The sequence below is a fragment of the Cryptococcus neoformans genome, chromosome 5, assembly GCF_000149385.1.
Source record: "Cryptococcus neoformans var. neoformans B-3501A chromosome 5, whole genome shotgun sequence".
Taxonomy (NCBI): Eukaryota; Fungi; Basidiomycota; class Tremellomycetes; order Tremellales; family Cryptococcaceae; genus Cryptococcus; species Cryptococcus deneoformans.
Window position 1 is genome coordinate 673,587 of NC_009181.1, and position 24,921 is coordinate 698,507.

The 24,921-nt window shown below is 47.7% G+C and overlaps 10 protein-coding genes across 10 annotated transcripts in view; 5 read left to right on the forward strand and 5 right to left on the reverse strand.

Annotated features, from left to right (window-relative positions):
* Positions 1-240: 240 nt before the first annotated feature.
* Positions 241-5,332, forward strand: CNBE2610 (hypothetical protein; the record flags this gene model as incomplete). The annotated part of the gene is made up of 11 exons (XM_770454.1): positions 241-332; positions 393-1,370; positions 1,435-1,824; positions 1,873-2,169; positions 2,225-2,524; positions 2,579-3,094; positions 3,146-3,485; positions 3,540-4,331; positions 4,383-4,475; positions 4,533-4,845; positions 4,899-5,332. The coding sequence occupies 11 exons, from the start codon at positions 241-243 to the stop codon at positions 5,330-5,332; spliced, it is 4,545 nt and encodes a 1,514-aa protein (XP_775547.1).
* Positions 5,333-6,212: 880 nt separating this feature from the next.
* On the forward strand, positions 6,213-8,381 carry CNBE2620 (hypothetical protein; the record flags this gene model as incomplete). The annotated part of the gene is made up of 3 exons (XM_770455.1): positions 6,213-6,312; positions 6,426-7,543; positions 7,779-8,381. 3 exons carry the CDS (start codon positions 6,213-6,215, stop codon positions 8,379-8,381), a joined length of 1,821 nt encoding a protein of 606 aa, XP_775548.1.
* Positions 8,382-9,182: 801 nt separating this feature from the next.
* CNBE2630 (hypothetical protein) lies at positions 9,183-10,119 on the reverse strand (the record flags this gene model as incomplete). The annotated part of the gene is made up of 7 exons (XM_770456.1): positions 9,183-9,237; positions 9,291-9,352; positions 9,400-9,437; positions 9,494-9,595; positions 9,644-9,710; positions 9,773-9,872; positions 10,085-10,119. 7 exons carry the CDS (start codon positions 10,117-10,119, stop codon positions 9,183-9,185), a joined length of 459 nt encoding a protein of 152 aa, XP_775549.1.
* Positions 10,120-11,096: 977 nt separating this feature from the next.
* On the forward strand, positions 11,097-13,194 carry CNBE2640 (hypothetical protein; the record flags this gene model as incomplete). The annotated part of the gene is made up of 11 exons (XM_770457.1): positions 11,097-11,171; positions 11,214-11,459; positions 11,520-11,585; positions 11,638-11,663; positions 11,715-11,874; positions 11,937-12,100; positions 12,148-12,233; positions 12,295-12,382; positions 12,455-12,723; positions 12,788-12,990; positions 13,063-13,194. The coding sequence occupies 11 exons, from the start codon at positions 11,097-11,099 to the stop codon at positions 13,192-13,194; spliced, it is 1,515 nt and encodes a 504-aa protein (XP_775550.1).
* Positions 13,195-13,746: 552 nt separating this feature from the next.
* CNBE2650 (hypothetical protein) lies at positions 13,747-15,727 on the forward strand (the record flags this gene model as incomplete). The annotated part of the gene is made up of 5 exons (XM_770458.1): positions 13,747-14,118; positions 14,182-14,459; positions 14,533-14,736; positions 14,792-15,580; positions 15,637-15,727. The coding sequence occupies 5 exons, from the start codon at positions 13,747-13,749 to the stop codon at positions 15,725-15,727; spliced, it is 1,734 nt and encodes a 577-aa protein (XP_775551.1).
* Positions 15,728-15,914: 187 nt separating this feature from the next.
* On the reverse strand, positions 15,915-17,725 carry CNBE2660 (hypothetical protein; the record flags this gene model as incomplete). The annotated part of the gene is made up of 6 exons (XM_770459.1): positions 15,915-16,022; positions 16,077-16,161; positions 16,214-16,358; positions 16,408-16,807; positions 16,870-17,436; positions 17,507-17,725. The coding sequence occupies 6 exons, from the start codon at positions 17,723-17,725 to the stop codon at positions 15,915-15,917; spliced, it is 1,524 nt and encodes a 507-aa protein (XP_775552.1).
* A 284-nt stretch (positions 17,726-18,009) lies between these two features.
* On the reverse strand, positions 18,010-20,115 carry CNBE2670 (hypothetical protein; the record flags this gene model as incomplete). Its single annotated transcript, XM_770460.1, has 3 exons — positions 18,010-18,424; positions 18,483-18,839; positions 18,893-20,115. The coding sequence occupies 3 exons, from the start codon at positions 20,113-20,115 to the stop codon at positions 18,010-18,012; spliced, it is 1,995 nt and encodes a 664-aa protein (XP_775553.1).
* Positions 20,116-20,419: 304 nt separating this feature from the next.
* CNBE2680 (hypothetical protein) lies at positions 20,420-21,187 on the forward strand (the record flags this gene model as incomplete). Its single annotated transcript, XM_770461.1, has 3 exons — positions 20,420-20,518; positions 20,576-20,779; positions 20,840-21,187. 3 exons carry the CDS (start codon positions 20,420-20,422, stop codon positions 21,185-21,187), a joined length of 651 nt encoding a protein of 216 aa, XP_775554.1.
* A 169-nt stretch (positions 21,188-21,356) lies between these two features.
* On the reverse strand, positions 21,357-23,745 carry CNBE2690 (hypothetical protein; the record flags this gene model as incomplete). The annotated part of the gene is made up of 6 exons (XM_770462.1): positions 21,357-21,501; positions 21,556-21,686; positions 21,743-22,308; positions 22,370-22,898; positions 22,952-23,375; positions 23,429-23,745. 6 exons carry the CDS (start codon positions 23,743-23,745, stop codon positions 21,357-21,359), a joined length of 2,112 nt encoding a protein of 703 aa, XP_775555.1.
* A 505-nt stretch (positions 23,746-24,250) lies between these two features.
* CNBE2700 (hypothetical protein) overlaps positions 24,251-24,921 on the reverse strand; it is a gene marked incomplete at both ends in the record, with an annotated part of 1,705 nt that continues 1,034 nt past the window's right edge. The window contains 3 exons of the mRNA XM_770463.1: positions 24,251-24,499; positions 24,553-24,726; positions 24,777-24,921. The exon at positions 24,777-24,921 is cut by the window's right edge and continues 201 nt beyond it. Coding sequence (XP_775556.1) covers positions 24,251-24,499; positions 24,553-24,726; positions 24,777-24,921 — 568 coding nt within the window. The remainder of the gene's footprint in view (positions 24,500-24,552; positions 24,727-24,776) is intronic.

Genomic DNA, 24,921 nt, shown 5'->3' on the forward strand with positions numbered 1-24,921 from the left:
ATGCTGCTGCTGTTGCTGGCTTGCTGGCTTGCTGCTGCTGCCGAGAAAACCCTCCAGCTTATTACATAACGAGACAAAATTGGCCGAGAAGAAGTGCTTGAAAAGTCATTCGCCGACACTGGGTAAATAAAAGCACGTAACTGTTGAGTGCCGAGATACTACGCAACTGCCTGTCATATCTCGAAGTCTCGGTACTACTGCAGGTTACACAAGTAGCTGCTTTAACTTCCCTCCTCTTTTATGTCGCCTTCCCATAGCATCGTCGGGCTGGAGAAGCTTGAAACTTGCCGTAAAGCGCTATTGAAAGCCAGTCCTCAAGATCTGCAAGATGTGTGAGTACTCTACTGATATACAAATCTTGGGCGGCGATTGATCTCTTTTATAAATTACAGCCAACTACTTTCAGAAGCCACAGAAATCATTCTGAGTCCTCAAGAAGAAAAGCTCCACCTCAAACTGCTGGAGTTGCTCCTTGCACTTTTACGCCAGCTTACTACAGTACTATCACTATCGCCCAATGAACCAGTTCGCTCCTTGGCGCAGGACAGACTAGCGCCTGAATTTCAACCTGGAAAGCCCCTCATATTATTCCTTTCAGCAAATATTGATCATGGGCTCAAGGTTCAACAAACACGTTCTGTAGAGGTGCTTGCGGCAGCCGCCAAATTGGCGGTCACCATATCGTCCCAGGGTATATTGGCCTCGTCGGCCTCATCTGCGGCACGCCATGACAACTTCATGGTCCCATTATTCACATGTATTGCCGGCGGAGACGTCACAAATCGTGGTGACTTGTCAATTCTGATCGCTTTACTTCCATACATCCCGCCTAGCGCAATTCCTTCAAGTTTGTTCGATAAACTCTTAAGCGAATTACACGTGGCTCACAACGCCAGTGTACGTTGCCATTTGGCCGCCGATCTTGCCATTGTCCTTGGTGGTGCATCCCTAGCGGCTCCCTCTTCCAATCTACCATCCACTCCTGAACAACAGAAGCGTATTCTGTTGCCACTACTTTCTGCCTTTGCAACTTCCCAACCGTCATCCACTTTACTTCATGTGTCGCGATATTTATTGCCACGCCTTTTCAGTCTCTTTCCTTCCTTACTTTTAACCCTTTTATCCATGCTAGGCGCACCGGATCCTGTTTACGGGGCATGGGTAGCTGTTGCGTCGATTGGCGTGCAACAGGGATTAATCAGCATAGAGGATCTACCGCAAGAAGATGTCATGGTTGTCTTAGAAAGTGACGAGCCTGAAACACGGTTAAGGGCATTTGAGCTTGTGAGCGGGCGAAAAGAGTATACGGAAAGCGTTATAGAATTGATCAAATTGAGTTTCAAGCGTAACGAAGCCCTCTCAAGTGCCGGGTATGTTTGTTTACCTATTTTTTGTTCTTCGACAGAATTTGGGAGTAACCGATTGCGATATTAGTGCTCGTTCTGCTTTCTCCTCAGCTACCTATGCTTTTTTCGTCCGTCTTCATCAGTATGAGACTTTGGCGCGTCGTACGCTGCGCAAATTATCTAAACAACCCAATACCTCTTCTACGGTCACCGAAGCCACACAACTGCGAGGATCACTCTCCAAAACAGCGGATTTCCACTCTTGGTTTCTTCATTTCATCCATGATAATCTATGGCACGCACGAAGATACCCTGTTTTTAGGGTGTTATTGGCGCTAAATTTGCTAGGAAGATACTTGGAGGTGTTTGGTGATGATGAAGGAGTACAAGGCAAGATCTATACACAAGACATGGTGGAAAATCTGCTTGCTTGCCAAGCAAGCGAGTTCACAGAGGTGCGATCCAGAGCGCGCAAGATGTGAGTTTATGTTTTCTGGAATTTGTTTGTAACTAACACCTGGCATAGCCTGGATGACGCCAAGGTTTCGCTGACTGGTTACGAGTCCCTTCATACACCATCCGCACAAGCTTTGCTTGTCTCAGCTTTTGCCTCGTTGGATCATCCTCGAAAGACCCAAGCCGAGGCAGGTAAAGCTGCCCTTTGCATTCTTTTTGGGAAAGTCGTCCACTATGGCACAGTAAGAGAGTCTTTGGAGTTTGCGCAGAATATAATTACGAAGCTGGAGAAGGGAGTTGAGGTCATCGAAAGAGACTTGGTGCAAATTGAAAATCATCCTCTTCATGGTTTACTCGGAGCCATCAAGTCAATGCCTGTTTCATTCAAGTCTACATGATCATATGTGCTGACATAGTTCTAGGGACGTCATCTTATGTCTGAACATCAAGACAGTTGAAGCACAGCAAACTTGGTCTCCGATATTCCGTCAACTTATGTCTCTTGTTATTCGTATCTGGAACGCAACTCGTGCTGTCATTTCCCTGGCCCCCTCTGGACTGGTGTCTGCGGACGAAAACGGTGTGGAAGGTAGTGCCAGGGCCGATCACGAAATAGCAAGGGCCTATGAGGTGCTCGGCGGAGGGGAAGAAGGAGAAGAGGAAGATGGGATGGATCATACAGGGCTATTGTCTGGCTGTTGGCGGGCAACTATGACAGCTGGGTAAGAAGCTTGAAATTTTACAGGCTTTTCGACCATAAAGCTGATCAGTTTTAGGGAGCTGCTAGCTGCCATTTTCATTTTACCCCTCGCACGAGGCGGTCCATCTCAGCTCATTTGGTCGGTTCAGGACGTCAACGCTGCTGGCACGACGTTCCTCACTTGGTTGCATGAGATTCGACACCGCGGTACTTTTTCAAAGCTTGCCAACGCCTTTGCTCAACTGGTAGAGGCAGTACGGGCGATTGAAAGCCTGCAAAGTCTATGCGATGATTGGTTAACAGATGAACTGAGAGCAATTTCTTCTGACCAGCATTCAACCACTAGGCGATCGGCTGCTTTACCGTATAGTATATTGTCAATCGTATCCAATTCTGAGGCACTGCTGGAAAAGGCAGTGACCTCGCTCCTCGAGTTTGCCAAGGTTGAAAATGCGTCGACGTCAAATGTCACCAAAGTTCATGCGCTAAATGTCCTCAAAATCGTATTGCTCGATGCCAGACAAACTAAGTGGTTTGATGTGTGGTTTGAGCGAAGTGTGATCACTGCTCTTCAGGCCTTTGAATCACCAGAGTAAGTGCTCTGTAAATTCTCAAATCTCCATTTGCTCATCGGCAATCATAGCTGGAATGTTCGGAATGTTGGTCTTATTCTCTTTTCCACTCTCGTCCACCGTTGCCTTGCCCCTCCTCGTGGTGGTCAAGATTATTATCGCTCCCGAACAACACTCGCCTCTCGCAGGCCTTTTTCCCTCTTCCATAACAAATATCCTCTCATTCTTCCATTTCTTAAGGAGTATCTCACCAAGGGTTCAAATCCTGACTGCCAGACTCGCATCAGACATTCACCTTTACTTCCCATTTTGATCATTGTCAGAAGTCTCAGATGGTCAGACAAAAACTCAGAGATGCTTTCTGATTTGGCGCGAGCTGTAGAGCCTTACTTGAGAAGCAGGGAATATCAGGTGATTTGACTTGCACAAAGCTAGAATGAAAGAGGAGCTAACATCAGATTCTAGATCAGACAAACAGCTGCCCAAGCCCTATCATCGACAGTTTCTCCGTCTGAGGCCCTTCAACGTGCCCTCTCTATAGAAAATTATCTTTCTCCGTCTCCAGAGATGGCCAATGAGACGCACGGTTACATATGTTTCCTCCGACAGCTTATCAGCAACTTCATCGAATGGGAAACTGTTCATGCTGAATCACGGGCTGGCATCGACAACATCCTGCTGCGCCTTGTAAAAGAGTACATCCCCGGAACTCATCCCACCATCACTGCCGACGTTATCGGTTGTGTAGAGTCATACCTGGTTTGCACAAGCGTGGGAAAGGGACCACTCGTCACTGAGATTACTTCCCGTGCTCAGAAATATATGAATCGGGCGAGTCGCGCATTCGTGCCTGCGGAGGAGTTCCGTCTTGCGGCTTGTGCTGCTGTGCTGTCCACCCATGCTGCCTCGCCATCGATCATCTTATCTCTCTTAGGTTCTTCATCCAGTGAGGCCTCAAACATCGTTATTCTTGAAAATCTCTGGCATCTTCAAGAATCCTACTCACCGGAATTAGTGGATCGTGTTATATCGTTAGGGGTGAGAGGGAAAGCAGGTGAAGGCATTCAGTTAAAGGCTTTGAATGTGCTTTCAGAGATCACATGGCAATCAGTGGACTGCGACGCTTTGGCGGAATGGAAAGAGAAGGGTGGCCGTTTTGAGTCAGTTTGCGAGGCGTTGGACAGGATTGTGATAAACTCAAAATGTGTACCAATCAGGGAAGCCGCGTTGGTGGCATTGGCTTGGGCTCTCCATCATGTGAGTTCAAGTGTTTTTATGTTTCCGCAAATGGAACTAACGAAGTTGTAGGCGCTTACCAACTCCCCGGGAGAGAGTAAAAAAGTGATATCAATGTATGGAAGATTGGCCCGATATGTCCTCCGCGCCTCTCATGAAGATGAGGTCAGCTTGTTTATACTGGTAATTACACGACCGCTGATACACATAATCATTTTGTAGTCCCAACCGGCTCGCTTCGCCGCTTACAAAGCTTTGACTCACCTTACTTCCCATCTCGTTCATCTACCGCATCCCTCATTCCATCAAACCCTTATACGCTTGGCACAGGATGATGATGAAGAAATTCGCCATGGCGCTGCAAGGATCATCGTCGGTATGCTCGGCGGCGAAAAAAGTGTAGTGCAGCAGAGGGCTGTAGAAATGTGGTACGATTGGGCCACTCGTCTGTTGTTGGGCTTTGACAGAGATAGCGATGAACTCGGACAGTGGTTGGTTTGGATTTCAGATCTGGCCCAGGATCACAAAGGTTACGGTGAGTTCCCATGCACTTCTGTATGGACAGCATCTCTAAAATCCCTCCGGTAGAACACGATGTCAAGACTCTGAAAGGCGGGGTTGATTCGGAAGTGCTATTTGAAATTGAGCCCTCCAACATCTTCCGTGATCCTCTCGTGGATGTCTTCTACGCGTCCAGATTGCTATCCAGTCTTAGATTAGCTGGACTTCTCGGTGATCGTTTGTCGCATTGTGTCCCTGAAACAAAGACGCGGCCGGAAATCCACCTCATTGAAAATATTACGCAGACGCCCACTACAGTCACGACGGCCTGTGATGATAGTAACCTTCAATCTCCTGAACACGCCGAGTACTTGGAATTGGATCGTGTAGCAGAAGAACCATGTGTCAGCAGCCCGAGTCCGATCGACGATGCGTGGGAAGCTAGGGGGAGCTTTATGCGAAGAAAAAAATTACAGAGGATGATTGTTCCAAAGGAAGGCTGTCGGCAGGAATCCCGATGAAAAAGGAAGACAAGGAAGTGGCGGTGACGCATGGTGATTAACGCCTGAAATTGGAAGGGGACGCGACATATCTCAAATCACAGACATAACGTACGCCAAGTCTACCGAAGGCCTATGTTTCTACCATCAGGCGAAAGAGCTGCTTTAACATTGATAATCAATGACTAGATCTATTGCCATGCCATAAATGTATGTATGATACATTACGTACTATATCAGGTGTCAATATATAGCGGAAGCACCAAAAGTGTTTCTGTAGGTTGCAAAACGCTATTTTGCCGTTTTCGCTATGCTGTAATACGAGACTGAATGCTTCTTAGTTCTGGGTTCAATTTGGCGAGTTTTTGTGACTAAACTGTGAGTCGTGTTGGGATCCTCCTTTGCATCAATCACTGACTCACTCACTGATCGGCTCGTCACATTTTCTTTCAAATGTTAAATAAAGTCTCACTTGCAGAGCGCTCCTTCAAAAAAAAATGCAGACACGCCCACATGCGGCCGCGGAACCCTTGACGTGCACAGCGCAGACCCGACAAGGCGACTAGAACCATAGGCGCTATCAAAAAGGCCATCGTCATCTGGTACTACACACTAAAGTGCATTCTACAAGAGTAGCTAGCTCGTCAATAAGGGATCAACATAAGCATACTGAGATAGATCGAAAGACCTGAGCATGCTGTCTGGGAGGCTGGGAAGTGCTGTTGTGTTAGACGGACAACACAAATTGTAGGCATTGCCTCACGAACGCCATGGATTGGATTAAAGTACTGACAGGTCATTTTGTTCCAGTTGAGCATTGCTAATATCGCTCCATTATCTTCCAACCGTAACATCTTCAGAATCTGAGAATTTCATCTCGGGACTGACAATTCCTATAACAATGCCGGCCTCGTCAACCCATTACCTTTGCGGCCCCTTCTTCTTTCATCGGGGGCTTCTTCTCATTCCCCTTCTGCACGAAGCCCCGCGTATGAAACTCCGTGGGATCTAGAAGCCAACTACCGTTTTCATCCTTGTCATGATTTTGATTTTACTTTGACTCATACCTTGACATCTCGAATGTGCCATCAGTCCCCTCCTTCTGCGCCATCAGTGACCGCTCACACCTCATCTACGGCGTCGGACTCCATCATTGTACCCCATTACAGCAAGCAACAAGAAGTGCCGAAAGAAAGGGAATCCAGTATAGGTGCTCTTCCGTCGAGTCACGTTGACTCACTGTTCGTACCCTCAGCTCAAATTTGGGAAGAGTTCTATGGCCAGCTCAAAGATCCAGAGGCGGGTGATAAAACGACAGACGTCCCCTCCCTAACTCCTGCTACCTTTTCTGTTTCTCAATCATCTCTACAGCCTGGCGGATCGCTCTTCGATTTCTCTACTTTAGTTACCCTCGTTCCGTGCTCACATCAATTGGCGAAAGACTTGGTCGATTTACCGATATCTATCACTGAAAGTCAATTTACTGGTACTGAGTTCCTCAATAGATCCGACAATGTTAATTTCCCTCAGCAGGACTGGCTAGCAAAATGCGGCTCTGCCACGGGAGAGATGATTACCCCGAGTGTAGTGTCGTTGGGTAAAAGTTTCAGCTCCTCCATTGCCAATAGAAATTCGGCACCGAAGATGCTTTGTCCATCTCATGCGAACTCACAAGCAATAACCGATTGTATATCCTCCATCACGTCACCACCTACTCATATGGAGCCAAAAGACTTACTAAAGGCTACTCTTGCTACGTACGTTTGCGTAGTCCAATCAAGTACCAGAACACAACAGAATGGTGCAGGGTTCGTACCCCAAACTAACGAAGAGGAACTGATTCCAATGGAGAAGGAAACATCAGGTGGCGGAGCCACTGCACTCTGTTCAGGATCTGTAGCCTTGACACGGGACAACAACCCAAGGGGATCTCTGCTCGAACCCAGCTTTTCCTCTTCTCAGGACACTTCGAGGGATGCTTGCTTCTTTGACGCAACATACTCATCCATTGACTGCACAGTCAGAGAAAAAGCATCCTTTAAACGAATGTCAACGACTTTCCAATCATCTTTTCCCAAGTTTGGGGTAAGCGAGCAGTCCAACAACCGGTTGCGCTCAGTCGCCGCTGAGACCAAAGTACGAGACGAAATGGAGGATCCGAATGTCTTGCATTTTCAACAAGGAGTACTGTCGATTGCTTCTGCTTTTTACGTAGACCTTGCTACATTAGTTGTATGTGTTTTGGTTGAACGCATTAATAGACCGGAACTTGAGTTTTTTTGACGTCGGTTCCTTTCACTATACAGGAACGAACACCGGTAAATGTCATAAGAATGGGCATGACGCGGTCTGGTTTGGGACCGAGAGGCCAGAATCTTCAACAGACTATCGATGATATCAAGGATGTCTGCGCCAAGCTGGTGAGTGTCAGACTCTAGTAATCTCATCTGATTATACTCCTTTTTAGACTGAAGGAAATGCTGTAGGCGTAGAGCACTTAGTATCGCCGAGCAAGAGAACAAACAGCTGCGAAGGGCGCCTTTCCCATTACGCTACCATGCGCCTTGCTGGCGACAGACGCAAAAGCAGCAGTGCCGATGCTATGACTCATCCCGAAAAAATGGCTGAAAATGTCTCGCCATACTGGCATCACGACTCATCCGCCCCAGTTAATACCGGAAGCTGCCCCATCAAGAAACATAAATCCGTTGCTTCTCCTTCTTTTACCTCCAGCTCCCCCCACTCAAGCTCTAAGCCAATTACTCCTTCTCCACAGTCCAGTATGCCGGGTGCAATATCTCGACTGGCCTCATTGTCATCCCCGTCTTCCCTGCCTCAGCCGCCAAGAATCATACATGGCCCTTGGACATCTGCTGAGATAGAGAGGTTAAAGGGGTTAGTCAAACTGTCCAAGGATGCAGAAGACGGGGTTCCAAGAGAGCACGTGGATTGGGCCTGGGTGGTGAGGAATTTTGGTGATAGAAGAAACAGGCGTCAAGTCTTAATCAAAGCCGTCGAGTTGGGTTTGAGAGGTAATTGCGTCACTGGTGAATCTCAAAATGAGTGCTGATGAAATCACAGAAACTTCTACCCATTACAGCAGACGTATCAGACAGAAAGATTACAGAGAAGCTGCTCAGCGAAATGGTCATAAGCATACGGCTGTATCAGCTGCCCCTATTCGATCCGTTCTTATACATAAGCACCATAATCTCGAAACTTCCCAGCCTCCTGGGGCCACCTTTGTTCAGCAGTCTCTTGTGTTTCCATCTCCTTCCGCACATACGCGTCGGAATAGCGCGCAGGCTGAATTCAATGACTCAGCGCGAACCGCGATGCCACCTACGCCAAAGAACTCCCTTTCTTAGCCTATTTTTACCCATTCACGTGAGACCCAGCCAACTTTGGTTGGTATACTACCACCAAATCTCCCAAGACGTCAAACACATCCAATAAGCGAGTCAAGACAGTCCCCTAAGCGTTTGTTATCTGGAGCGCCGCGATCCGCCCCATACCAGCAGTGTTGTCGCCGGTTTCCGAGTCACCGTCGTTTCGTTCTAAAATCAGACGATGCGTCGATAGTTCAAGAGAGGATTGATGGTGCTGATTTGATCAATGAGACCTCTTTTTCATTTTATTAGGTTTGTAGACGTGAATGTGCCTATACTTATGTAGTATTCAAGGCAGATTATTGGAATTTTGTATCACATATACTGTAGAATGTAGTTGTAAATGATGAAGGACACACGGAACCACTTAAGTATTTGACTGCAACAATGCGACAAATGTTAGTAATGGAGAAACAGACCAGATAGTAATTGATACGACGTCTGCATCAAAGGCGGCGAGAAACTCAAACGATGAAGATCGCTTAAGCCTCGTAGAGCCAAGCCTGAGAAGAGAGCTTGTACTGGTTGATACCCTCACTGCGTATAGATGTTAGTGACATGACATATCTGACATCACACTTTGTACTCACGGGAACCAGAGGGCGATCTCCTTCTGACCGTTCTCAACAGAGTCGGAACCGTGGCAGACGTTCTGTGGACATGATCAGCTATGACAACACCACCGACGGAAGCACGTACCATGCCGACCTGGAGAGCGTAGTCACCCCTGATGGTGCCTATAAGTCAAAGAAGTTAGCTGACATAAGGGTGACAGATTCGTGAATTTCCTCACCAGGAGCAGAGGCAAGAGGGTTGGTAGCACCGAGCATGACTCGACCAGTCTTGACGGCGTCAAGACCTTCCCAGACCATGCAGACAACAGGGCCGGACATCACTGTGGGACATCAGTACAAACACAAAGAGATCAAGCAAATCAACTAACTGTACTCAATGAGACGAGGGAAGAAGGGCTTCTCGGAGAGGTCAGAGTAGTGCTTCTCGAGGTGTTCCTACAAAGTTCAAAGACAATCATTAAGGTAAGTCCTTTAGACCGTGGGAAAGGCGACTTTACCTTGGAAGGAGTGTGGAGCTTGAGAGCAACGAGCTTGAAACCTCGCTTCTCGAATCGGCCGATAATCTCGCCGACGAGACCTCGCTGGACGCCGTCAGGCCTGGAGGTCCAAGCATATCACAAATGAACATTGTAAAGGCGGCAAAGGTGAAATTACGATACAATATAAGTCATGAGAGTGACACAGAGAGGAAGACGAGGTTACAGATAGATGAAAGATGACACAGCAAACAATGTCAGCGAACGTTCATCCTACCAGAGAGTCCTAGCCCCGATCTGCGCCGAGGACTGGCATGATATTAGAATACGCACTTGATCATGATGTAGGTCTGCTCAGTGGTAGACATTTTGTGGCTGTTTTGAGGTTGGTTGAGGTGAAGAAAGAGAAAAAGAGAAAGAGAAAGAGAGAAAAAGATGAAAGAAAATCCAGACGTGGAATCGCCGACCGTACGTTCCTCGCAATGCTGGTCCAGAAGAAACCTCGCGAAAAAGTCAACGAGAGGTTATTTTCCCACGGCGTCCCTCGGCGTTTCAAAGGGGACAGTAGGCGCAGGGGCTCTTTGTGGCATTTATGACGCGTCGGTAGTGGGACGGGATCAAATTAGCGGGCACGAGGGGTTGGATGTGTTCCTCATTTCTCGTCGATCAGTGAGCGAGTAACGACACTGTTTCAATCAAAGGGGCCTGCAAAAATCAACTGCATGATCCCTGGAAACAACCTATCAAACTCGAGACCAGCATCAAAAGGGAAAAGAGAGGGCAGGGAGGTCAGTGGGACACAATTAATTATTTCATTTTGCATGCCTCTTGATAGCAGATAGCGCGAGCAGTAGCGTAGGAGAAAGCCAGCCGTCATAAGAATAGTGATTCTACAAAGAAGAAAAAACGAACGGCCTGGTTTCAATCCATTATTATGGATGGCTGCAGTGTAGTCACCTTGCCGTATGAATGCGTCATAAAATGGTCATTAGAGAAGCGCTATAAAACGCGACCACAAGTACTTGGTGGCAAGCACTACAACAAAAGGCAGATATGAATGACCTGAAAAAGTGTTAAGTTATAGCGAAGATTATTATTATTTTGATGTCGGCCAAATCCGATATGATGAGGGTGGCCATCATCATGGCGGCGGCTTCTCTTTTTTCCGGATATAATACCAGCTGATCATTCTGGTGCTCGCATATCATCATGTGCGGCAAAAGTTCGTATAGGCTATTAATGCTAAAATATAACTACCGGAGCATGAACCATCATCCCTTACAATCTTTTAGATGCAATCTTCAACACTTTTCGAAGTGAACCATTGACCAAGAAACACTATCAGATGAGGACAGCTTTACAAGCCGTGACGAGCTACAGCCGGCTACCACTTGCTGCCAATGCTTCAAGAAGGTCATTGGTAGGTACCATATTGACATTATAGGCTAACAGCGCGGCAAAGATTACTGGACCTCCGCCCAATATCCCACCAATTCACAATACTACGTCAACTTCAGCCCCCCTCCCGCTTCCAACCCCGCTGCCTTCCTTTTCGCCTCCTTCGATTCAAGATGCCAAGCCACTTTACGTACCAGGAAGTCAAGCAGAAAGGCAGGCAAGGGCTGGAAGGATGAGCAGACCTTTGAGACGGGGCACCCACGAAAGTTGGTGGTCTGCAGAAATGGGATGGTTCAATGCTGTGGCCAAGGTAGGCCCTCACCACTACCCAAGCAAGCTTTGATATGGGGACTTATGATCCTATTATTAGACTATCCCCACCTTCCGTGTGTTGGATGAAGAGGGCCATATGGTCAAGGATGGTCATGAATCACAGGTATGGATGTGGTCATATTGCAGTGCTTTTCGCTTGTCTAATCCCTTCGCAGGCAACAAAAGAACAGACACTTTCCATGTATGTATGTCCCACTTTACAATGATAATGGCTCATTTTATGGTTTTTAAGCTATCGCACAATGACTCTCATACCAATAGTGGACAATGTCCTTTACCAATCTCAACGCCAGGGCCGTATTTCCTTTTATATGCAGTGTGCAGGCGAAGAAGCTGCCATCGTTGGTAGTGCCGCTGCCATGCTCGCGAACGATGAGATTTTTGGCCAATATGTAAGTGCTTATACTGTGAGGAAACACAATGCTAATTCGAAGCAATGTGTCCCATATAACAGAGAGAGTCTGCCGCTCTACTGCATAGAGGCTTTACCCTTGACGCTCTCATGGCGCAATGTTTTGGAAATGTAGACGACAAAGGCACCAAAGGCAGAATGATGCCTGTTCATTACTCTTCCCCTGAGCATGGTTTCCACACTATCACAAGTCCACTCGCCACTCAGTGAGTCAGTTTGCTTCATGAGCTTTGCTCTCAGCTGAAGAATGTAGGATGCCTCAAGCCGCGGGAGCGGCCTATATGTTGAAACTCGACGAAGAGAGACAAGGGGATTGTGTAATATGCTATTTCGGTGACGGTGAGTTAAAACTTGGCCACTGATTATGCGCATACGTCAACAGTCTCATTTTATATCTTAGGTGCGGCCAGTGAAGGAGATTTTCATGCGGCTCTAGGAATGAACTCTGTCTTGGGCGGACCTTGCATCTGGTTCTGTCGTAATAATGGGTGAGATTTGGCTTCACCCACCGTCAGCACACCCGGGAGTTTAACCACAAACACCAAACTTATTTTATTTAGGTTTGCTATCTCAACCCCCATTATTGACCAATATGCCGGTGACGGAATTGCCTCCCGTGGACCAGCATACGGCCTCGACACTATCCGAGTAGATGGCAATGATGCACTTGCCGTCTACGCTGCAGTCTGTGAAGCTAGAAAGCGAGCGGTAGAAGGGAAGAAGGGGGTGTTGGTAGAGGCCATGACTTACCGAGTAGGGCATCACTCAACAAGCGATGATTCGAGCATGTACAGGCCAATCGAAGAGGTAAAGGAATGGTCGGTTGTAGGTGCGTATTACCATACCACTAACTGCAGTAGCATTCAATTGACGTTGTTATCAACAATTTGCAGACAACCCGATACATAGGCTCCGATCCTACCTAGTTTCTAAAAAGTGGTGGTCCGAAGAGGAAGAGAAAGCACTTCTAAAGAAGAACAAGGCAGACGTTTTGAAAGCTTTCAGTAGAGCCGAAAAGCTGCCCAAGCCAAAGCTCGGAGAGATGTTCAATGACGTTTGGGGCGTCGCTCCAGGAGAAGAAGTACCTGCTGTCATTGTAAGTCACCTTATTCTACAAACAATTTTTTTTTTTTTTTTTGGTTACATCGTAAGCTTATGACTGCTTCAGATGGAGCAAAGGGCAGAACTTGGAAGGCTATTGAAGAAGTATGGGGAAGTCTGGCCTCCTTGGAAGAAAGAACTCAAGAAATTCGTCGAACAAGGGGAAGACGTCATGGACTGTGACGGGAAAGGCGCATAGATTGCTGTAAATCCCAGTATGATAGAGTCCAAATGAGCGAGGGGCGAAAGGGAGATGAAGCGAGGACAGATACTTGTCTACGATTTAGCTACACCCTGCCACTATTCTGAGCAGGTAATGAATAGCAGCATACCATTGTACGTGTGCCTCACCATTGCAGTATACATCATTTAGCTGTTGTATGTACTGTGAGTTTATCATGCAGTACAAATTGTTATTTGTCTTTTATTGCGCTACAGCATACAGCTTCGTTCATGTTATTCATCATCATCGGCATAAATATGAGTACTAACTATACAAGTCCACGAGGCGTGTCAGTGACTAACCGGCGGGTGTCATCGTTGTCCGGCTTCTTCGCTCCCGCCGTCCATTTCCACGAATTTCAACTTCAGTCAGCTTGATGCTTCCTTTTCGAGCTTCTTTGGCCGCTTCCATTCATTCCTTGCGTAAGGGATATCCGACTATTGCCACCATTCACCAGTTACCAAATCATAATATCATCGTGCACCCACTAGAGACCCTATTACTACGTGAGAGGTTAATCGGTGCAATATGGCATCAAGAACAGAGATGGCATCCGACGATCTTCTCTCATTCGAAAAGAGTCTATTCCTACCCAGAAATGCGACGCCGCGCCCATACATTTCTAGAACTGAACACAACTGTCACAGGTATAGGAGTGTGGTCATCAAGGGGCTATTTCTCTGCCTTCTCATATTATCTGCGATAGTTACCAGCGTCTCTCTAGGACTTTGGCCCCATTATTTGAATTCGCGGTCGGTACTCTTTGACCACTGGAGTGGTCACCAAAATGTTTTTTTGGAGTCTAGAATTTTGGCGAATATAGGACCAGGGATAGGCGCAAAGGAAGGGCTTGTAGTGGCCAGTCCTAGTAAGGGACATGGAAAAGAGCCAGACTACTACGTAAGGTATTTTTCACGCTAATCATCTGGTGCATACCAATACTGAGGGGTTCTTTCTTGATAGTATACCTGGACCCGTGATTCTGCTCTAACCATTTCTACATTGATACCTCATTTGAGATTTGATTTAGCCGATATCAATAATACCACCGAACCGTGGGAGTTATACAGCGCCCTGTCTGACGTACTAAAGGAATATCTCTTTCGGGACTATATTGAAAGTCAAGCAGAGATACAAATAGGCAAAAACCCTTCTGGTGACTTGAAAAAAGGTGGCCTTAATGAACCAAAATTCCATGTCGACGGTACCCCCTTCACGGGGAATTGGGGAAGGCCTCAGAGGTAAGATTATGAGTTTCACACATGATATTTTATGTATAAGATACCCTGGCCGACTCATAGCTTGTCCATACAGAGACGGTCCAGCACTTCGGGCCATTGCGGTGATGATTTATGCCAACTTCCTCCTTGACCGTGGATTTCCTTCAGACGTCAGCTACGTGCAGCAACGGATCTATGATCCCAGGCATCTCAAATCACCAGGGAGAGTCCTTAAGAACGATTTGGAAGAGGTAGCACAAGGATGGTCAAAAGGCGGCTTTGATCTGTGGGAAGAGGTGTAAGTGCAGGCAGCCAAAGAGAATGGTATAATTCTGTTGACATAGATTGGATAGTGATGGGCATCACCTATTCACCCTTCTTGTTTCCCGTAAAGCCCTGTACGATGGTTCGACATTTGCGAAACGTCTCAACGATGTCGGAGCAGCGGATCATTACCTCGCCCAAGCTCACTCTATCACGCAGAAGCTTTCATCGTTTTGGGATTCCAAAAGAGGCTATTGGCTCTCAAGCTTGAGTGGTCGCGATTTTGAGCTTGTGCAGCTCAAGTCGGAATTTAACTTCACCAACGCATATCCAAGACGAGAATGGCTCGATTGTTCGATACCCCTGTCTATTATCCATGCTGGCTCCCACACATTTCAACCCCGCCATAATTTCTCTTTTCCGTTCTCTGCAACTGATCCCAGTGTCCTTTCGACCATACACCTTTATATCAAGTCTTTTGATGGACTTTACAGTATCAATGATGGCAAGCCTTGGTCAGATGGATGGGCGTTAGGGCGTTACAAGGAAGACGTATATGATGGTAAGGGCCAAAGTCAAGGGAATCCTTGGTTCATTTGCACTTTTTCTGTTGCGCATAGTCTGTATCTCGCCTACAAGGAGTTTCGCGAGGCAGGTGTCATTGTGATTGCCAACCAAACCGTTGCGTTTTGGGAAGATGTCGTTTCGATCTCATCTAAACCTCCTAAAGTTAGGGAGGGCGATGTTTGGACTGAAGGGGAAGACTGGCAATTTAAGGAGGGAATGAAATGTTTGAAAGACGTTGCAGACAGGTTCATGGAAGTTGGCCAGCAAGTGGCGGCAGCGAACGGGGGAAGAATGAGCGAACAAATAGACAGGTAAGTGAAAACTCCACAGGAACGGACAGACAATGACAAGGTCTTGGTCAATACAGAGACGATGGGCAATGCAGAGGGGCAAGGGATTTGACCTGGTCATACGCAAGCTTGTTGGATTTGATCAGAGTGAGATCGGATTTGGATTGATTTCTATTCATCAGCGACTCGTATTATACTTGATTTTACCTATGACTTTTTTCTACATGACAATATTGGTGTTTGACTCCCCGTTGCCTCACAGCATGCGCATTACTTGAAGGTAAGAGTCACCATAATCCCGTTGCAGATACAATTGTACATCGAGAGTTCAAAAGGATTACGCTTGATACAATAATCAATCCGCAATTTCAAGCACGTAGATGAATTTGGCAAGATGTAATATACCGGCCGAAATCTCTTCGGCTGTCGGTCGGATGAGAGTTTTGGGGAGCATAAACCCGTACTGATTCGATTTGTCAACGGACGTTGGATTCAAAAAGTGGAACAATCCACTTACTGTGCCGGTATCCCTAAGCTCCGCAGAATATGACCACCTAATGTCTGTGACTCCATAGGCGTAATCGACCGAGTCACCAGGTGCCCTGTCAAATATACAGTCAGACTTTGTCAATTACTGATGACTTTGGTACGAACCTATAAGTCAGGTCGCACGCTTGGCCTGTTTCATAAGTTTCTCCATGGGCAGTTCTGATTGCTTTGGCAACTCCCAAACCGGCCTCCATGAGCATCTCTGCGTCGGCAGGGAAGTCATTACATGAATGGGCAAAGGGGAACATGACTGCCAAGTCACATCAGTAAGTTGATATGGGCAAATGGAAGCGACTTACAGAGCTGTCCATAACTATGTAAATCAACAAATGCCCTGACCCTCGTACCCCTTTCTGCTCCCTTGGCCAGCCATTCCCCGACAGCCTTGGTCTCATAGGCTTCAAATGCGGCCTTCCCTCGGTAACCTTCATTGCAAGGCTTCTCCTTCTTCTCCTTCTTCCATTTATACGCCCAGTTTGAGTTCAAGTCGATACCGACGCAAGACTTGTGGCCCACGGGTTGTCTGTTTTTCCTCCACATCCTATGGGATTGAGAGTAGACAAAGCCATCTGGATTTATTGTAGGGATGACTGAAAAAGTGAACTTGCTCAACATCAAAGCTGCTTCGGAAGACGGGGATGAGAGAGAGGTGAGAAGCAGGGAATGTAGAAAGTAAAGGGCAGATGAAGGTCCAACCCACTATCACACGATGGAGTTCATTAACCATCAAGAACAGCTCAAAAATCAGAGAGCGCACGTACCTCACGACCATGCTGCCCGCTTATGATGACAATCTCCTTTTGTAATTCCTCGTCTTCCTCCGTAACTCTGCTTCGTCGCCTTCGCTGGCTGTTATTGACATCCGACTCATTCCTCATGAGACGAGCACTCCATCCCCTGATAGGCCTTCCCTCCCAGGTCGTACCGACGTCAAAGCTCCACACTTCGATGCCTTCCTTTCCATTAAAAGTCTCCACCAAGGCGTCACCAAATTGGTGAACATCCTTGAGAGTATGGTAGGAATCGTGGAAGGGTGTGGCGAGCGTTGTTAGATTGAAAGGGTCAATCTTGGGTTTTTTGTTCTTCTTTGATATTTGTAGAGGTTGTCCGTTTTGCAAAGATTGATCGGCATTAACTTCAAGGGAGGAATCGATAATGTCTGAGTAGTAGGAAGGAGTCGTAAAGTCGACGAGTGACTGAACATTGGTGATAAAAGGTTCGAACAGTGTGTCGGGGTGTAAACGCTCTTGAAGGTCGTTCTTCTGTAGTTCGTTGAGGCGTATATCCAGGGAACGTGATGTTGTTCTCCATATGTCAAGTTGGAGATTCTACATACGATGTCAGACCGAACGAATGACAAGTGACGAGTGTTGTAAAGCACGAGGGATATGTACACACTTCAACAAGGTCCACAATATCCTCTATCCTCCGTATATCTTCCCCACCTAGTTTGACTCTCCATACTTGGTCACCATCGTATCTCTGTACAGGAGCAAAAGACTCGGAGGATGGGGAAGATGCCGAGAGTGGAAGTTGGATTGGGGCTTGGCGTTGCGGTGTTGCTATGACAGAGGCTGCGCACAGGAGGAGCACGCATGTGTGAGGAGATGTCCTCATACTTATGTGAGAAAAGGGAGGAGGGATAGGCGTAGATGTTGCGTTGAAAAAAATGGACGGAATAAGTTGCCGGCGAACAAGACGAGCGATGACGAAATCTCACACGAACGGGATGATTGCCACACCTGCGCGCGCAGCCCTAATCTTTCTACTCAAAAAGACGTGTACGTAGCAAAAGCACAAAAGTTCACAACTATATGCATGGCACACCAAAACAGTCACGTATCGTCATCAAGATCATTGCTAGATATTCCAACTACCATTCTTCACAGCTCTCAAACTTTTTACACACGTCCTCGGCCTCTTCCTGGTCCACGGTAGTCCCTTGGATCGTCCAGGTCGATACTTGGCCGCCTCTTTCTCGCGAACGGCCCATCCATCCTATCATATCCATAATCCCTCTCCGGATAGCCTCGGTCCATGGGGGGCGGCGAAAGTCTCCTGGGAGGAGGACCGGATCGATAAGGTGGAGAAGCTTCCCTACCGTAGCCACGGGGAGCATAACCGGGAGGAGGAAGTCCATACGGGTCTGGCATGTAATCGCGTTCTCGTTCCCTGGACGGGTATGGTTGATGCATGGTGACCTCTTGAAGCTGTGAAAGTTGAGCTTTGAGATTCTCAATGGTTTCAAGCACATTGCCATCAAGCGGCGAAGGAGCTGGAGGAGCACGGTAATCGGCGGGGTGAGGCCTTCCATACCTGTAAATTGTCAGCTCATGTAATCCGAGTTCAACTTGGAAAACAGTTGCAAACTTACGGGTCACGATCGGCTGGAGGGTACCTGTCATAACCTACGGATGGCGGCTGACGGTAAGCATCCCGAGGATCGATGGACCCCCTCGAAAATCTTGTGTCCGGTGCATTTCGGGGATCACGCGTGTCATGAGGGTCAGGCAAATTCCTATAGTCAAATGGGACATCATAGGGCCTCGAAGGGTAAGCACTTCTGGGAGGTGAACGATCATAATAACGACGAGGGGGGGTCATAGGGCGGTAACTGTCTCTTGGCGGAGGCGATAATGGACGTCCACGATAAGGAGCAACGGAAGATCTTGCTGACCTTGCAGGCGAAGGAGAACGAGGCCTACCAACTGGACGTGGGCCCGAAATCCGCCTAGTGAAGAGTTAGCCACTCGTCAGGGGGGCATCTTTGCAAACTATACTTACTCGGCCAATTTACGTCCTTCAAAGCTAGGAGCAGCTGCTTCAGTTTCAAAAGATTTTTCCCTGTCAATCCTCTCCATAGAAGGCCGACTCCTTGGGGATCGACTAGATTGATGAGCCTTCCTGAATTCTCCGATTTCCGGAACACCGCCCTTTCCGTTTTGGAACCTTGAGGGCACGAAATTCTTGGCGCTGGGCTCAAAGTTGTTTCCTGAAGGCGGGGCAGGAACTGGAGCGGGTGTGCGGCGTCGGAATCTCGGATCCTGCTGAAGATGTACAGCGCTGGGTGGAGGGTTGGACGAAGATCGCAAGTCTGGTTTACCCTCAACGTCTGGTGTGGACTTTTCAGAGTCAATGAGGTCCTCTGCGCGAGGTCGTCTAGCCACTGCAGAACTTGAACTCGGTGAGCGATCCTTGTTTCTGTCCACGAGACGTGAGTCGTCGCCCTTGGCTCGCGCTTTCAGCTGTTCCTTTAGTTGCTGCTCTCTTGCCATCTTATCCTTTTCTTCCTCTATTACGTGCACGTCTTGGGTTTGGGGCTGTTGAAGTTGCAATTGCTGTTGTTGAGACAATAGGAACGACTCGGCCATTTTCGCAAGTTTGGCAGGTTCCAGTTCAGCAGCGCCGCCTCGTGTCTGGCGGGTGGCTTCTACCTCGGCCTTGAATTGGCGAAGTTTGGCCAGTGAGTCAAGAGCGATTTCCTGAGGGGCAGGGCTCTGTCCCGAAGAATGGGCTTGTTGATCTTTGCGAGGTTGAGATTGCAATTTAGAGGCAAATTCATTTATCATGCCCGAACTGATAACAGAGCTTGATGATTGTGCGGTCAAAGATGGTGTAGGTAAACCGGTATCTGACACGTTCGCATTGATCGGGGCTTGGGGCTTGGCTTTCGCGTTGACCTGTCCGTTTGGTTCCTCGGCAGATTTGGGCACCTTGAGCTCAGCATCGCGCTTGGGAGTGTACGATTCTCGAGGGGTTGGACGCCAGGTTTCTTGAAAAGTGCTTTTTGGAAGCTCATAGCTCAGTGGACTTTCCTGTTGTTGCTGCTGTTGTTGTTGCTGCTGCTGCTGTTGTTGTTGCCGCTGCTGTTGCTGGGATTCCGCTTGCTGTGGAGGCGGCGGTTGGATTTGATAGTGCGGTTGGCGAGGATCATACTCATTGGGGTCGAGTGGGAGTCGAGGGTCTCGAGAGAGGGGATTCTGAGGCGGAATCTCGTGCTGGCTCATGTCTGGACAAGATGGAAACAAGACAGGCTCGAAACTGGGGAGTGGGGAACAAGACAAGAAGGAAAGGCTGGGAGCGGATGAGCGAGTGGTGTGTATGGCTGAGGGACGTACGCGGTGGCTGTGGGTACACGCTGGAGTGCAGGGATGTGTCCCGTCAAGAGGAGCTTTTGAGATGGAAATGGGAGACATTATATCCTCGAGGCCGCGTTCGGCTAATTCCGAGTGTGGCACGCAATACATCCATCCATATTCCATGTACCAGTACATAAACATCTCCACAACACTCCATAACAGCCCACACACCATGTCCTCACCACACTCACCCGCCGGCTCCCCCGCAGACACACACGCAGCCTCGTCTACCCGCCCGCGCAACACTGTCCTCGACATGCAGAGGCGTCAAGTACGTCGTTCCACGCTTCCCTTCCGCACCTCCACACTCACTCACTCACCCGTCTAGTTGGAGAAGCTGCTGGCCAATCCTGACAGGGAAGTCGCCCTCCCTGCCGGCCCACAGGAAAAAACACTACGTGCGCCGCGAGAAATGATGAAAAACGTACAAGGATCGAGTGCGGGCGCCGGCTCTGGCGAGTTTCATGTCTACAAGCAGAGCCGAAGAAGAGAGTATGAACGGATAAGACTGATGACTGAAAAGACAAAGGCTGTTCGTACATATCTCATATCCTTCATTTCCAAAATAGATCCTGACCATTACTTGTTGTAGGAAGAAGAGCACGCAGAGTTTTTAAAGAGACAAGCAGAACGTGATGCTATAGCAGAAGCGAAAACGGCCAAGAACCGAGCCAAACGACAAAAACGCAAGCACGGGCGAAAGGGAGGTGCAGATGCGACGGAAGGTGAAACTACAAGCGCAGGCGATGGCGGTGTGGCGAAACGTAAACTCCAAGGAGGTGCAAAGGTCCTTTTCAAAAAGCCGGGTGAAGAAGCCAGCGATAGCGAAGAGGATGTTGGGCCTGTCGCTCCAGCAGTTGAGGAAGAACAGACGCCAGAAGTTGCTGAGCCCCAAAGAGTCGCAGAAGAAGCACGAATATCAATTGTGGATGAGGATTAGTTTCATATTAGATTGTATGATATTCTTAGTGCGCAAATCCATCCATAACACAAGTAACGAATACGCAACGACCAGATTTCAACTATAAAGTTATCCTCTAAACCATAATACAAACAAGATAGCACCATATTAACCGAACACATTTTAACGAATACCACCATAAGGCCGATTATTGAGTCTCTGCCAACGCTCTGATACTCTTCAAGCTATTCGCCGTATGTTCTTTGGCTTTGATAATCGCATCAATGTGCTCTCCAACTTCGGCCACGACAGAGTCTTGGAAGAGGGCCGTCTTGTGGCGTAACTCTTTGAAACTAACTTGTGGCTCAGCATCGACTTTATCATCAGACTTATCAGGGTGTACTTACGCGATCCTCGTACTTTCCAACTGTGACTGGGTAGATAGCACACCTTGCTGACTGGCTGCGAGCATGTTGGTAACCTCGGTCTCAAGTTGCGTGATAATCTTGTTAGTATCCGAGTTTTCAGACGCAATTTGCTAGACCCAACACGATCGGTCAATGTTTTAAATCATAAAAGTAGTTCTCCACTTACGCTCTGAGCATCTTCCGCTTGGTTATGAACAATCTTGAGTCGGACCTCGAGGTTCCCCACTTCTTCCTTTTGCCTCTCAACACTTTGCCCAAGTTTGTCAAACTCATCTTCCAAGGCAATAGTGCCATTTCCCAATCCCAACGCTTCCTGTCTAAACATCTCTCTACACGTCTGTAATGCTTGCCAGATGGTCGAGCGCATCCTGACTCCGACAGCTTTCACTTCCTCCAATTCTTCCGCTCCAAGGTCAACATCAAGGTTGTAGTTGACGTTGGCAGCTAGGCTAGGTACATCGAGAGAAAAATCCAACAAACCAATTTGATGGGCAAGCGAGTTGTAGTCGGTGAGTAAACCTTCAAAGCGGTCCATAGACTTGGTAACCACCATTTCTTGGTCATATGCAAACTGACTAGCTTCAGAGATCTTGTTGCGCAAATCTTCAAGACTTCGCGTTAGACTGTCTCGTTCGTGGTTCATGCGCTGGACTTCGTCAGGAGATAGGTTTTGAGCCGCGACTGCCTGTTCGATATGGGCCAATTCGCTTTGTCGGGCTTCTAGCTCAGCCTCTGCGAAAATAATAAAATAAAAAATATCAGCACTGTTGACGCATCAAGAAAAGCTACTGACCTTGGCTGATCACCGCTTCTTTGACCTTTGAGATACGCAACCTGATCTTTTCTATTTTCTGTCCCTGTTGATCAAGGAATGAGATAAACTTGTTCTTGTCACTCATCAGCTGAACATATTCATCCTCCAGTTTCTTCAATGGCGGCTTGTATGACTTGTCAGCAAAGGAAATTCTGTCAGTTATCGGAGAACATACCTCTTGAACATGCAACTGTTGAATTTCTACATTGCGTTTCTGGATTTCCCGTTCAAGCTTTTCACATTCCGCAACGGTTGCCGAAGCCATTCGGTCTGTAGCCTGTTCAGTATCATTCAATACGATAGAATAGCTCTTACCATAAGCATGCTCAAGCTCTTGTTCAGCTTCGTCAAACTCTTCCGCTTCACCATCAAACCACTGCGAATAGGTCTTGGCAGCAAAATCCCACAGAAGACGATCGTCGAGGTTGGGATAGTCCAACGGCAATTCCGTAGCAGGAACCATGAGAGGATCAGAGATGATCTCGGGATCATCCCAGTTGTCCAATGCCTAAGCGCAGGTAAGCCAAAGTAGAATGTAACGTAAGACAAGGACAAACTTGCCTTGCAGAGATCTACTAGCCAATTCAACATGGCAAGCATGTTGGGCCATGACTGCGGCGCACCCGGAGCTGTCAATGCCGTTTTACTGACACTATCCATACCGGGGTATTTGAGATCCTTCAAGATGGACAGCGTGTCATCCTCAAACTTTTTCCCCCACGCCGCTCCTGGGTCGACCAGGTCATTGACCAGGAATTTGAATATTGACTGAAACTCCTTGGCAGTGGGAGACGTGAGCGTCTTGGCGGTTAATGGAAGTGGATATCTGACGGATATCAGATACTCGTTGACGTTGCGCATACAGTTTGATTGGAAGACTTTGTCGCGCAGAGGCCGAGGGTCTTTATACGCGGTTGAATATACTCCAGGTGCCATCGATGTTCGCCCTTGGCTATTCGAGGTAAATACCGAACTTCTACGAACACTGTATATCTAATGAGTTCCCATCGTTACTAAAGCGACCGAATCGACACTCACCTTCCAGGGATTCCCCGGTTCATCTGCGGCGTTCTTCCATATATCCCTCCATCTCCTCTGCTTGCACTCATCAGCTGATCCCTATCACCCATTTTCCCAGGCACTGTTGATTTCCTTGAGCCCATCATGCCGTGTGATGCATTTTCTTGAGAGTTTGAAACGCCCAAGATTGAGGTGCGTGATTGTATTTGAGACGGAGCGAGGGATTGACGGGCAGGACCGAGACGACTGGCTTTCTTGATTGCTGAAGAAGGAACCGATGGTTGCGGTTGGGAAGAACCCCCATTAGAGACGAGGGTCTGCCGGCGAAAGTCCATATAGACTATTGCTTGATCAAGTTGGTAAAATAATTGAGAGATGAGAAATATATGTTGTTGTGATGATTTGTTTGGGGCCAGTCGCGTTGTTTTTTCCTCGCGACCGCGTCGATAAACAATCAAATAGTTACGTAATAAACGTCGACGACGAAGAATACATAAATAATTAACCGGGACGAAGAACCAAGGTCGTCGTCAAAGTGTAGAGAATCAATTGTCCAAGATGCAAAGCCTAATCTCTAACAATCCACTTTTTGAATAGATTTACTAAAATAATCTTATCGTCTAATCGTCATTGGAGAACAGAGAAATCCAAATACGGGTATATATATGTAAGTATCACAATAACCCCACACTGCTCTACAGTCTGAAGTCGCAAAGTTTCGTGTCTATCGTGCGGGTTTTCAAAGAACTTTTTTGCTACACTGACCCTCGCCTCTGAGGGTTTCCAGCCACCCAATACCCACTTCAACAAACAAAGAGCCCTCCAGTGCTCGCGCCAAATTTACATGATCAAACACCCGTCCTTCCCATCCTTTCCACTTGCACCACTGCCGCTGCCGGACCTTTGCGCAAGGTCTGCGGCTCCCAATCTCTTTTCTTCCTTCAAAGCCTCCATTTCTAATCTCCTATCTAGTGCTGAACTCCTGGATCCAGTAGCCAATCTCTTTGCAGCACGTTTATCACCTCCCTCAGCTGCTTTTTTGTACCATGTAAGTGCGGCTTGAGGGTTGGCTTCTATTCCTATACCAGTCTGATTGGTAACGATGAGCGGTAGTCATGCAAGATAAACGAAGGAATACGAACCTCGGTAAAGTATCCAACGGCATACTGCGCCTTGGCCAATCCTAGCTCGGCCGCTTTCTTAGCCCAGAGGTAGGCTTCTGTATCTGATTGTGGGAGGACACCGGGCGAACCGACGAGGTACCATGCTGTGAGGGCGAAACAGGCATCTTTGTGATTTTGCTGGGCAGAAATGTTCTATAGACATCATGAGGAACATATTAATATCTCGTAACAGAAGAACTCACATAGTAGTGAATAGACAAGGCAGGATCGACAGGGCATCCCATCTTGCCGTATTCGTAACACTCTCCCAGCTTGAAAGCGCTCGGAGCATATCCCAGCTCTGCGCTTTGAGCGAGAAGCTCAGCAGCATAATCATTGTCTACGAAA